General features: G+C 44.1%; 1 protein-coding gene across 2 annotated transcripts; it reads right to left on the bottom strand.

Annotated features, from left to right (window-relative positions):
• Window positions 1-9224: 9224 nt before the first annotated feature.
• Window positions 9225-11877, bottom strand: LOC121998645 (probable disease resistance protein At1g62630). 2 transcript variants are annotated; one of them, XM_042553640.1, is made up of 2 exons: window positions 11071-11877; window positions 9225-10991 (listed from the first exon to the last, which is right to left on the bottom strand). In XM_042553640.1, the coding sequence occupies exons 1-2, from the start codon at window positions 11191-11193 to the stop codon at window positions 10407-10409; spliced, it is 708 nt and encodes a 235-aa protein (XP_042409574.1). In that variant the 5' UTR covers window positions 11194-11877; the 3' UTR covers window positions 9225-10406. The 2 variants fall into 2 exon arrangements, with proteins under 2 accessions (XP_042409574.1, XP_042409575.1); XM_042553641.1 differs by having other exon boundaries at window positions 10926-10984; window positions 11071-11868.
• Window positions 11878-12780: the final 903 nt, after the last annotated feature.

Raw genomic sequence — 12780 nt, forward strand, 5'->3', positions numbered from 1 at the left:
TCGTCGTCTTGATGACTTGCCATTAGAGCAAGTTCGGAGAATGCCTCGACTTCCGACTCCGACGACGTATCGTCCCACGTCGCCTTTAGGGCTTTTCGCTTTTGGATATACTTCTTACCCTTTTCCTTGTTCTTGTTCTTCAGCTTGGGGCAATTGTCCTTGACGTGCCCTTCTTCGTCGCAGTGGTAGCAGCGGATCGTCCTTTTCTTCTTCCCCTGCGGATGATTAGTAGATCTGGATTTACAAAGCTTCTTGAATCTTCTTACCATCATTACCATTTTCTCGTCATCGAGAGAAGACTCCGACTCTGGTTCGTCTCTCGAAGCTTTGAGGGCAACGTTGTTCTTGGGCTCCTTCATTCCTGCACATCTTGACTCATGCACTTCAAAAGTAGAAAAAAATTCTTCTAACGAGATCTTTTCTAAATCTTTAGAAATATAAAAGGCATCTACTAGTGATGCCCATTTTGAATTTCTAGGAAATGAATTTAGCGCGTACCTTAGCAAATCTCGGTTACTTACCGTTTCTCCGAGATTCGACAGTCCGGTGATGATCTCTTTGATTCTCGAGTGTAGGTGCGTGACTGTCTCGTCTTCCCTAAGTTGCAGGCTGGTGAGCTGATTCCGAAGTAGATCTCTTCTGGTGAGCTTGGCTTCGGACGTCCCTTCGTGCAGCTCAAGGAACTTTTCCCAAAGTTCCTTTGCCGAGTCGTAGTGTTCGATTCTGTTGACTTCTTGAGGTGGAAGAACGCTTAGTAGATGGTATTCTGCTTTGTCATTCGCCACAAATTCAACCTGCTCCTTTTTTGTCCATTGACATTTTTCCTTACCTTCTGGAGCTACAAAACCAGATTCCATACTTAGAGTTAATTCAAAGTCTGTGGTAAAAAATACCTGCATCAGATTCTTCCAGGTAACGAAATCCCCTCCGTATTTCGGCGGGTGGATGCTTGGTCTGGCCATTATCTTTGCTTCGATTGGCGGTTAGTCCTCTTGAAGCGTCTCGGCTCTGATACCACTTGTAGGATCGTTGCGGCCGGCTAGAAGGGGGGGTTGGATAGCCTGTAGAACTCAAAAACAAACCAACCCTTCTCGAACTCTTAGACTGACACTTGCATAAAATAAGAGAAATAAATAAAAGCAGAAAAGTAAAAGGCACACCGAGATTTACTTGGTTACAACCGGGAAGGTTGTTAATCCAAGAAAGCATAGCACTAGTATCTCCTTCAAGCGGAGAAGCCTTTTACAACAATGAAGCGCACAACAGAAGTTTAAAACAGAAAAGCGTACAAGTGTAGAAAGAATGCTTGAGTTCTCAGTTGAATTTGACGCTTCTGGACCAAGGCTATATTTATAGCCTTGGTCGGGGCGCCTGGAAGGGTTTCGGGCGCCTTGGGGGGGATAAATTTTATCCCACAACGTTCAGATCGAGTCAAAGCTCGATCTGGTCAATATTCAAGGTCCGGGCACCCTTCCTGTTCCGGGCGCCCCGGAGCCCAAAGTCAACAAATGTTGACTTTTTTGTGTGGGACCTCTTCTTTGGTTCAGTCCTGCCTCGGTCCGGTTCTTCCGCTCCGGATCCGCTCGCTTGGGTGATCTCGGCAATCCGGAAAAGGGCTCACCCGAACCCAACTTCCGATCTTCTCGAGCGTGCTTCCCTCCGGCTTCTCGTCCCTCGGAATTGCCGCATGTTTCCTTCTCGTCCGCCAGCGTACTCATCCGCAATCTTCGTCCCTCGGTCGTCGACCTTCTCGCTAGCTGCGTCTCTTGCTCCCCGAGCAATCTTCTGCTCTGACTTTCGTCCCTCGGAACCACCGCGCACTTCCTTCTTGTCCACCGGTGTACTCTTCCACAGCACCTCGTCCCTCGGACGCACAGCGTGCCGTCCTTCTCGCTAGCTGCGTCTTCCGCTCGACTACCTGTGCTCCAAAGCTCCTGTACACTTAGACACAAGGTTAGAAACAACACAGGACCTAACTTAACTTGTTGATCACACCAAGACAACTTTGGGGTTCCAACACTATACCCACCTATACCCACATTCGCACCCATCTAAAAAGGGTCGGCCAAGCTTTGCTTGGAGCCCAAGCAAAGGGCCAGCCAAACCATGTTTAGATGGGAATGATTATGGCCGACCCAAGCATGGGTTCAATCTATGTGTGGCTGGCCATTAAAAATAGAAAAGAAATTTTAAATTTAAATTTTTTTCTTATGTGGAATACATGATTTAAAAGAGAGTTTAAAAATTAAAATATTTCTTTTTATAAGATTCTACAAAAGATTAAGAGAAGAGTTAAATCTCTTTCCTTATTTGTAGATTAAAAGGTTGATTTTAATTTTAGTAAAAACTTTCCTTATTTATAAATCATCCACATGTTGAAAAGATAAATTTTAAAATTATAGAAATTTCCTTTTATAACATCAATCATGAAGGGATTATTAAAGAGAAATTTTATTTTCCGGAAGCAAATTAGGAAGCTTTAATTTTTCTAGCGAAAAATTTTCTTATTTGCTTGTTTTGATGTGGTCGGCCATATGTATTAAGAAAAGGATTTTAATTTTAATTTTCCTTTTCAATGGCAAAAGAATTAAGGAAGGTTTTATTAAATTTTTCTTATTTGCCAAGGCTAAGGATTATAAAAGATGGGGTTTGGGTGCCTTCATGATAGACAACCTCTATTCTATTTCTCCCTCTTTTCTTCCTTGGTGTGGTCGGCCTCTTCCCTTTCTCTTCTCTCCATCTTTGTGGCCGAACCTTTCATGCTCTTTGAGTCTTAATTGGTGGATGGTTCTAGCTTGGAGAAGAAGGAGAGAAAGCTTGCATCCCTTGGAGCTTGGTTGGTAGAAAAATTCTTCATCTTTTGGAAGCTTTTGTGCTTGGCCGAAACTTGAAGGAAGAAGAAGAAGGTGCTAGGTGGTTCTCGTCTCGGAAGATCGTTGCCCACATAACGTCCGAGATTAGAAGAGGAATACGGTAGAAGATCAAGAGGTCATTATCCACAAAGAAAGGTATAACTAATAATTATTTTCCGCATCATGTTAATTTTGTTTCTTTGTAAAAATACCAAATACAAGAGGCATGCGATTCTAGTTTTTCGAATTAGTTTTCGAAGTTGTGTTCTTTTATTTTTTTTCTTTTCCTTGTGATTCGATTGTTCTTAGTGGTTAACCTAGGGTTACTATGGGAAGGTTAAATATTTAATTTCCTTAAAAGGCTTTGTCTAGTCGGTGGTGGTTGCTCCCATATCCAAGAAGGCCAAGTGCCTCACCATGCAGTACTGGAAGCTGATTTTGGAAATAGATATTTAATTATCTTCGTGACCTAGGTGATTTGGATCGAACGTGTTAAGTTCTGTAGGAGATCCAAGTCTAAACCTAAAAGAACAAATCAGTTAAACTTAGGATCAAACGTGTTAAGTTCCGCAGGCGATCCAAGTTTAATTTAAAAGAACACATGGTAGCTAGGAAAAGGTTCAGACCTTTGTACAAAATTTTTGTACAATGGAACTGTTAGGCTTTCCGAGTAGCAACCAACAGCATCAACTCTCAAGGAGCTTGTTGGTGGCCAGATTTAGCTTGGAGAAGAAGTAGAGAAAGGAGGCTTTGTTTCTAGCATCCCTTGGAGTTTGGTGGTGGTGGCTGAACCTCATCTTCTCTTGGAGACTTTATGGTGGCCGAAACTTGCTTGGAGAAGAAGGAAGCTTGGGTGGATTCTCGTCTCGGTAGATTATCGTCCACACGACGCCCGAGATAAGAAGAGGAATACGATAGAAGATCGTGAGGTCTATAAGCAACAAAAAGTATAACTAGTAATTAATTTCTGCATCATAACTAGTTCATACTTTTTATTTAGATCTTGAAATATCAAACACAAGAGGCTAGTGATTCTAGATTTTCGGATTTATGATTCAAAGTTGTGTTTCTTTTATTTTATCTTTCGATCTTGTGATTCGATTGTTCTTTTTGGTTAAACCTAAGGTTACTATAAGGAAATTAAATATTGAATTTCGTTAAGAGGCTTTGTCGAAGCAGTAGTGCATGTTCCCATACCCAAGAAGGCTAAGTGCCTTGCCATGTTTGACCTGGGAGTCGATTTTCAAAATAAATATTTAATTGAATTTGTAACATAGGTGGATTTGAATCTATAATGTTAAGTATTGTTTGCAATCCAAGTCTAAACCTCTAAGAATAGATAAGTTAAATTTGGAATCAATAATATTAAGTTCAGTTTGCGATTCCGAATTTAATTTCTAAATAACATAATAGGTTGTTAGGAAAAGTTCAGGACTTATACAAAATTTTGTACAGGGGAACCGGTACGATATTCCTAGGATCAACCAACAGGTTCGACATCCCTCACCGGCTCATCTCGTATAACGGGAGGTAGTTTGCGGGTCGGGAACTCAGGGAGTGGTGCGAAGGCTATGACATCTAGCAGGCCTTCACCTCAGTAGCCTACCCCTAAAGCAACGGCCAGACAGAAGTCACAAACCGGGAAATACTTAGAGGCTTACGAGCTCAATTAGACCAGGCCGGGGTAGCTGGGTTGACGAGCTCCCGAGTGTCTTGTGGACACTTCGCACGACTCCAAAAGAGGCGATCAACGTAACACCATTCTAGTTGGTGTATGGAGCAAAAGTGGTGATCCCCGTAGATGTTAGAGTAGAATTCGACCGAGTGCGACTCTACAACGAGGGAAACGCCGAGCAGAGGTTAATAGAGCTCGACTTGGTAGATGAAGCGCGGGATAAAGCTGTCATTCGGCTAATGACATACCGACAGTGGATGAGACAGAATTATAACCAAAGGGTGATCCCGAGGTCTTTCTAGGTCGACGATCTTTTTGAAAGAGAATCAAGTTGGTCAGGGACGTCACCAAGCTTGAGGCACCATGGGTGGAACCTTACAAGGTCATACAAAAACTCTGCTCGAGGGCCTACTACTTAAAGGATTAAAACGGAAGATGACTCGAGCGGTCATGGAGCGCGAATCATCTCCAATCCTACAGGCCCGGGTGAGAGGTGCGTGAGCAAATATAAATGTACTTGTGTATATACCTTCTGGATGCAGGACCGACATGAATAAAAAATCAAAGTTTTCTAGACTCTTGGGCCGACCGATCAAGATAAAAGACGAGCGGCGACTATAAACCCCAGTCTGCATCAACGGTCGAGCAACGACCTTAAACCCTTGTCTCCATCAATGGTCGAGCAATGACCTTAAACTCTTGTCTCTATCAACGGTCGAGCAGCGACCTTAAATCCTTGTCTCCGTCAACAGTCGAGCGGCGACCTTAAACCCTTGTATCCACTAATGGTCGAGCAACGACCTTAAACTCTTATCGTCATCCACGGTCGAGCAGCGACCTTAAACACTCGTCTTCACCAATAGTCTACGTCCATCAACCATCGAGCGATGACGTGAAACCCTTGTCTATACAACGGTCAAACGGTGACCTTAAACTCGGGTCTACAATGAAAAACAATATCAACGAAAATGGCCGACCAGGAAAACGTGCCACTCAAAGGCTAAGTTTTCAAAATAAGATGGTCATTCAGCAATCATGAATTGATTGATCGGCTATGGCGGCCCATCACCGATTGGAAGGTCATAAAGCCATACTTTAGGAATAAATAACTCACAGTTTCGGTCAGGTTTACGCAGCAGCGTGTGAACTAAATACAAGACCAAGAATGCTGAAAAGAAAGGGACAAACATAACGGTTCACCAGACAAAAGATCATTCATTGATACTTAAAAAATTTTACAGAAGCAAGGCTCGCACGAGCAGGCTCACTCAAGATAATCTAAAACATCATCGGACAGCAACTCAATCAGCTTGTCCTAGCTAATGATCTTGCTTGTCAGAGCGGTGGGGAGGTAGACGCCTTCCTTTAGTTGATCGAAAGTCTTGTCGATAGCAAGGTTGAATAGATGGAGAGCTCGATCAGCGACCATGTCGTTAAAAGCATCCGAACAGATGTAGGCATATTTCATGAGATCGAACCTGCTCGACTCAGCTCCTTGATAAGTCTCTAAGGCCGCTCAGGAGGCTTCTAGCTCTACCTTCAACGCCGCCAACTCCTCATCCTTCGCAGCGAACTGGTTTTTCGTGGCAGTCTGCTCGGCCGATCATCCTTCCCGCTCTGCCTTCAGCTCGTCCTCAGCTTCCTTCAGGTTTTGGGCCAACACCCAAAACTCTTTATTTTTTATCTCCAAATCTTCAATGCCCCAAAGCTTCCTGGTGTTGGCCGAGTGTATTTTTGATTCGAAGGTGCTAGCTTGTTTATTAAGCCGAGCTAATTGTGTGGCCTGCTCGACACTTTTTCTCTTCTCTACCTCTAGCTGCTCAGATCTCTTACTCAGATTGACTCTTAGTTGAGTCATCTCAGCACTCATCTGCTCTAGTTGTGCCTGGGAAATAGATGATTGGCCGCTCGGTGCCCTCAGCTGCTTGACTTTTTGCTCAAAAAATGTGAGTCTTTAGCACATGGCCAGACTCTCTACTCAATACTATGAGGAAGTAAAAAAATTTTTAGGGCCGAGCGGCGATGAATAGCAACATATAAAATACTTACCCCAGTAGACATCTCAGTATGACTATCGACAAGCGCCCCTGGAGGCATGACCGCCGCACGGGTTCGTGCGTCTACCCATATTTATACTAGCGGCCCCTGAATAATTATTTGGTGTTCTGGGACCCAGGATTCGACGCTATTAGAGTCGCGCCATTCATCCATAGGAAGATGTATGACCACTGTTATGTGATGTCGGCCGCTCGGAGAATACGGCGTTGAGGTTGTTCTACCAGTCAACCGAGACATTGACGCCTATCAGATGCTAGACTTTTGAATCTTCGGCAGTGGAGGTGGTATGAAAGCAACCGGCGGTGCATATATTGTTCCTTGCGGCAGTTCGGACAAAGATGACGTCCGATAGGATGAAAGCGAAGTATGTGGGACGGTCGTCGCTTTCTCGGGCGCAGGGGTGGAGGTTTCGCCCCGCTCGAATGAAAGACGCGGAGTGGTCCTGGTGGGAGTCTGTGTAGCGGAGGTAGTAGTTCGGGTGGCAATCTCCGCATGGCGCCTCTTTCGGCTTATCAATGGCTCCCCAGAAAAAGTCGATTCCGAGGCCTCGGCGACTGGAATTACCGAAAGATGCTCGGGCGGGGGATTCACTACGACAATCTCTTCACCTCCAACCGTACGGCTGGCTACTCCGTCACTCCCTTGAGTTGGGGCTCCGGTGCTCTCTCTGAGCAGATCCTCTTAAGAGTCGACTGGTTGCAAGCCACGGCTCTCCAACTTAGCCATGCCCGCAACATTGATTTCTGCATCCACGAGTTTGGCTTTGCCAGCCAGATGTGAGCGGAACATGACTTGAGCTGCAACAGAAAAAGAGAAATCAATTAGATTCAAAAGTGAGACTAAGAAGGAGCATACCTAGGATGGACGGAAGACTTGTACGGATCAGGCTCAGGCCGAACACGTAGAGTACACCCTCCAACAACAACTTGTGTATATGGTATTTTTAACTGGCCAAGCTGGAAGCTGCATGAAAGTAGTCCGAGTGGCTCTTGTATTTCTTGAGCTCTAGAGGGTTCTGCACCTCTAATTGCCACCTGGTCGGAAAGTCCGGACGCTCAGGAAAGCGAACAAAGAAATAGTAGTCCTTCCAATACTTGTTGGAGGATGACATCTTATCAAAGAAAACTAGGCCCACTCGGGTTTAAAAGAGAAAAGTCCCCGGCTCAAACAATTTGGGATAATAGGAATAGTGGAAGGACCAAGGAGTAAAAGGAATGTCGTGCAGGCTGAACAAAACGACGACCCCGCACAACAGCCGAAAGGAATTCGACACTAGTTGATGGAGAGAAATACGAAAATATTTACAAACGGCAGAGAAGAACGGGTGGATTAGGAACAGCAGACGGGTGGTAAATTGATCCCTAAAGAAGCATACAAAACCCGGAGGCGGCTCATTCGGGCGATCTAAAGTCGAAGGAAGGCCGATTTGATAAGTAGAGGGAATTTCAAAGGCAGCTCTCAAACTCTCAGCATCGCCTCCGTCGAACTTGGACTCGATGGACGTATACCAGAGTCCGATGATGGAGACAGGAGGTTGAGAGGAGCTTGCCATCGGAAATAAAAGTCGATGGGAAACAATGAAGTTTGATTGAATGAGAGGACGCTAAGAACAGTGAAAGGATTCAATTGAGAGGAGAGAGCTTACTAGAAAGATCGCCAGAAAGGGAGAAACACGTAGCGTCGCAGGGAAGCTCGAAGATGAAAACTCGAAGACGAAGATGCGAAGTGAGGAAGACGGCAGTACATGCGAGGTTATAAACCTCGCGGTCAATCGACCCCAACCGTCCGATTTGGAGTTACGAAAACCTAGAAGCAGATCTCATCATTGATTTTGAAAAGGCGCACGCCTCGTTGCAAGAGAATATTTGCCTATCACATCGAGCGTGCGACGACAGTAAGGGACACGTGTCCTTCGGTCATCGGATAGCATTTAATGAGCTTAATTAAAATGATATGGCTACGTGCTCGGCCATAACTATTAGGGATTTACACGGTCTTCAAGAAATCTGGATGACGTCAGCCAAGACCGAACATGCTCAAGGACGCGTAAAGAAAAGGAAAACATGTGCCAAGTGTTGCTTCTTAGCTTCCTGGGCGCAAAGAATGGGTCACAGAGTTGAGCCCAGCAATAAAGCTGAGCGACGTTGGCTTGTGGGCCGATCAGTGATCACAAACCGAGCATAGTCCGATCAGACACTGTAGCATTTGGGTCGAACGGGCCTCAGAGTCGTCGAAGACACATCTTGTCCAATCAGTCGGACTTGCAGCCTCCTTCGACTAGACTTGAAGGGGAGACTTGTGATACGACGATAAGGAGGAGCCTACCTGGTACGAGTCAATGCCTACCTGAAATGAGTCAATTGCCACGGTGTAGGTGAAAGTCAAGGCGGTCAACGCCAGAGCTTAAGCAAGGCTCAGTCGCACCCGAGCGGGAAGCGGCTTATCGGCCGATCAGAGAGATCATTGTCCGGTCAGCCTTCTGAGTAAATCAGTGTGGTCAACTCAGTCGATAAGAAAGCAAGTTGAGCGAGCTAGGAGCCCGAGCCGAACAAGCCATCCATCCGACTCTAGGTACGACGTTGGCATTGTACATATAGTGAACCTACAAGACCATAAAAGAGAAAAAGATAGATAATTAATAAATGAGAAGAAGTCAAGACAAAGATACTTTCTATCGGTAATTAATATCATTAAAACAAGGGAAGATTGAGGGTCATCAAGAAAAGTATAAAAGGGGATGTTAGGTATGAAGAAAGGCAAGAATCATCTCTCTGTCTCCATTATGCTTTTTCTTCTCCTATTTCTGATTTGAGCGTTGGAGGGCCAATGTCAGAGACCCCTTCCCTGTTTTGGTTTTGCAGAAAGGAGCGAGGTTTTCATCCAATCAGTGGATTCACCACCTCCTTAGCTGTCCATCTTCACGCCTTTGGATAAGATCACCACTTATTAATTCTTCCATCTCTTTACAATATGATACTTTCAAGATATTGAGGTTTGATAGCTGAAGAGCCCAATTAGTGATGTTTCTCAACATTTTGCATCTTGAAATGTTCAATTCATGAAGAATAGGAAACAATGTTTGAGGCTTGACTGCTTCCCAAGTGATTTCTTGCAAATTGTTGCCAATTGTGAGCGCCATATACCTTAAACATTCAAAGCCTTTTTCAATTTCCTTGTTACTCCTAGTAACTATTAATTCACCATCTACCATGGCATCTACAATCTCTAGTCGTTCAAGACCCTGCCTTATGTAGTCGCTCCTCATGATGCTCTCAAATAGTTGGCTTGGACAAGCTAAGTCTCTCATGTCCTGTAGTTGGAGTTTCCATGTAGATAATAAGGTAGAGAGCCCAACCATTCAAGGGCTGCCTTTGAGTCCAGGGTAATTCCAATGTATTTTTGTCTTCGTTGAAATCCCTCTAGCTCATTCAAATTAGCATACTTGCTCTCATATAAACCCAACAATTTGAGCAAAGGTAAGTTGGATAATGTTCCCATGGGTACTTTGATAAGATGCTCAGTTCCTACCTTGAGTTTGGCAAGGCTACTCAACTCTGCTGTCAGTGTTACGACTGGGGTGGAGTTTAAGTTTAGATGTTGGAGCTCAGATAGCATCTTGATTTCCCTAGGAATCTCTGTGATGTCCGTACCTGAGAGATCCAAGAGTGTCAAACAAGAAAAGCCTGAAAAAATGACCCAGGAATTAAGTGTAGCATACAGTTCCGTTGGAGCATGAGCATGGAAAGTTTGGGAAAAGTGGGAGTCTGCTTTGGCAAGGAACTTAAATCATTATGCATGAATGATGCTCGCTCCACCACATGTCATTCCTCATTCTCTAGTTCCAACTGATTCAATCCAGCATGTGCTTTAACAATCCACTTGTATTGATTGGATCCATAGTCCGAGACCATCCATAAAACCATGTCTCGGATTAGATCATGCATCTTGATACCTACCGTGTGTTCACTATCAACAAGCTCTAACAAGCATGCAAATGTAAGAGTCTCGATATGGGAGAGCTCTCGGTGGAATTCTTTATTGATCGAGTTAAACTCATTAATCAGACCAAGGCCTATCCAACACTGTATTAATTCAACTTTGTGAATTTTGAAACCTTCAGGCCACAAAGAGCCACACAATAGGGGAGCTCTCATGTTGTCATCTTCCAGGCTATCATAACTAAGTAAAAAAGCAGCAAACATAGGATCTCTTTCTTTCATATCCGTGACTTCTAGCATCCGTGATTGCCTCAACTGCATGAGAGCATCTGACCTCCATGACCTCTTTGCGGACATGACTCTGCGGACGGTGATGAGAATAAGGGGCACACCAGAACACACTTTTGCAATTTCTCTTGCTAATTGATTAATTCCTTGCTCTGAGTTGATTACATCTTTACCTGCATACTTTAGAAATAGTTCACATGATGGATGGGATGGCAAGCTTGCCAATTGTTTCTTCTCATTAGCACTTATTCAGTCCTACCTTCTTAGCCACGTCCATCTGAAGCTTTTGCAATTTGCATTCTTTGGAGGCGACAATCCAGACGACGTGCTCAAACTTGAGCTTGGAGATCTCTTCATGGTTATTGATGAGCTTCAAAAGCATAGTCTTTCCTATTCCCCCATGTCGTAGATGCCTATAACCCTGGCACTTTCATCTAATTGCCGTAGTCTTTCCATTTCACAATCTGGATCAGATCTGATTGCATCCCGACGACATTATTTGAAATGGGAAGCTCCACGGCAGGCGGCGGCGACCGTGTCGTGGCAACACTAGAAACATCCACTCGGTTAATCAACTCCTTCACCTCCTCCAGTTTCTTGGTGACTCTCTGGTTGATGGAGATGCAATTCCACGACCAGCCTATGAGGCACCGCATCGCCCTGTAGTCCTCTTGGATGACGGCGACCTCTGTAGATACAAACGCCTCGGCCTCGCACTTCCACTGTAGAGCTTCTTCAGTGGCGGTTTTCCCATTGCCCTTAGGTTCACCCATGGCTTGGTCGACGTCTTTCAGTTTAGCGCTCAATTGATCCGCAGCTTTGCACAAGTCTTTGACGCTAGATCGAGGCTTTGCGAGATAGAACGAAGCTGCATCGCATATCCTATTCAGTAATTGACGGAAATCGATGGAGGGATTCATGGCGATCGAGGTGAAACAGCGAATGCTTGGATCACAATAAGTGGAGAAGTAATTGGGAAGCAATGGAGAAGCAAAATTAGGAAGGGGGATCGGCCAGTGGACTTCCACACTGTGTGTGCAATGATTAGAGGAGCCACGAACTGTACTTTGTTGGCATGTGTTATTTTTCAATATTAGTTTATAAACCGTATTAAAATTTTAATATACTAAACTTTTAATATGATATAAATTTTACCAAAATATTAAATTCCATAATACTAAAGTTCAATAATTAATAAATTCATCTTTCATAAGCTAATTCACTATGTATTCTATACAAACTCTTTCGCATGCTGAGAACCAATTAAGATCTTTTACCTTTGATGCTTGTGATGGTCACCAATCACGTTGGCTTCGACAAGCAAGCCATCGATGAGATCAGAAGAATCGCTCCAACGAGCACTCAAACGCCTTAAGCCTCTGCACCTATGTTTACACTGAGACTCCTTGTTGAGCAAAAGGTGTGATAAAATTCATTCTAGACGATTCAATATTTGTATCGTAGGCCCGGATTAGATACTGTGATCTATCAGTGACCTTCAGGCACCTCTCTATGTGTGGAACAGTCGTAGAAATCGTTGTTGAATATATGTGAATGGAGAATAGGTGAAAGAAGTATGAAATTTTATTATGAATGGGACTGAGTCCCACATTAGGAGTTTCAAGGTATGTTTGTTGGTTTATATTAATTCACATATATTGATGATGTGAACAAATACATTGGGAGTCTTTTATGTATGAGTTCTAAAGACAACTGATTTTTGGTGATAGTTGGCACGAAGTCCAGACTGGTCGACAGATTGACCGTGTCTGGCAAAAGGTAAGTAAAGGTAAGTCAGAGGAGAGTGATTGTGAAGACGCGTCCTAATTGAGGGGCAGTAGGCGTCAGCCCAGTTTCGGTCCATTTGAGATCCCTAAGTTGAAACCTTGACTAGCTTTTGATCTTGGGAGGACAGAAACTAATTACTCTATTTTTTATATTGTGCTAACACTTGTCTTGCAGGGTATTT

The sequence above is a fragment of the Zingiber officinale genome, chromosome 6A, assembly GCF_018446385.1.
Source record: "Zingiber officinale cultivar Zhangliang chromosome 6A, Zo_v1.1, whole genome shotgun sequence".
In the NCBI taxonomy this organism is placed as follows: domain Eukaryota; kingdom Viridiplantae; phylum Streptophyta; class Magnoliopsida; order Zingiberales; family Zingiberaceae; genus Zingiber; species Zingiber officinale.

Coding starts and splice junctions, on each gene's coding strand:
- LOC121998645 (XM_042553640.1), bottom strand. CDS start 11,193: ATGCTTTTGAAGCTCATCAATAACCATGAAGAGATCTCCAAGCTCAAG. Junction 10,992..11,070: donor AGATGGACGTGGCTAAGAAG/GTAGGACTGAAT, acceptor CTATTTCTAAAG/TATGCAGGTAAAGATGTAAT.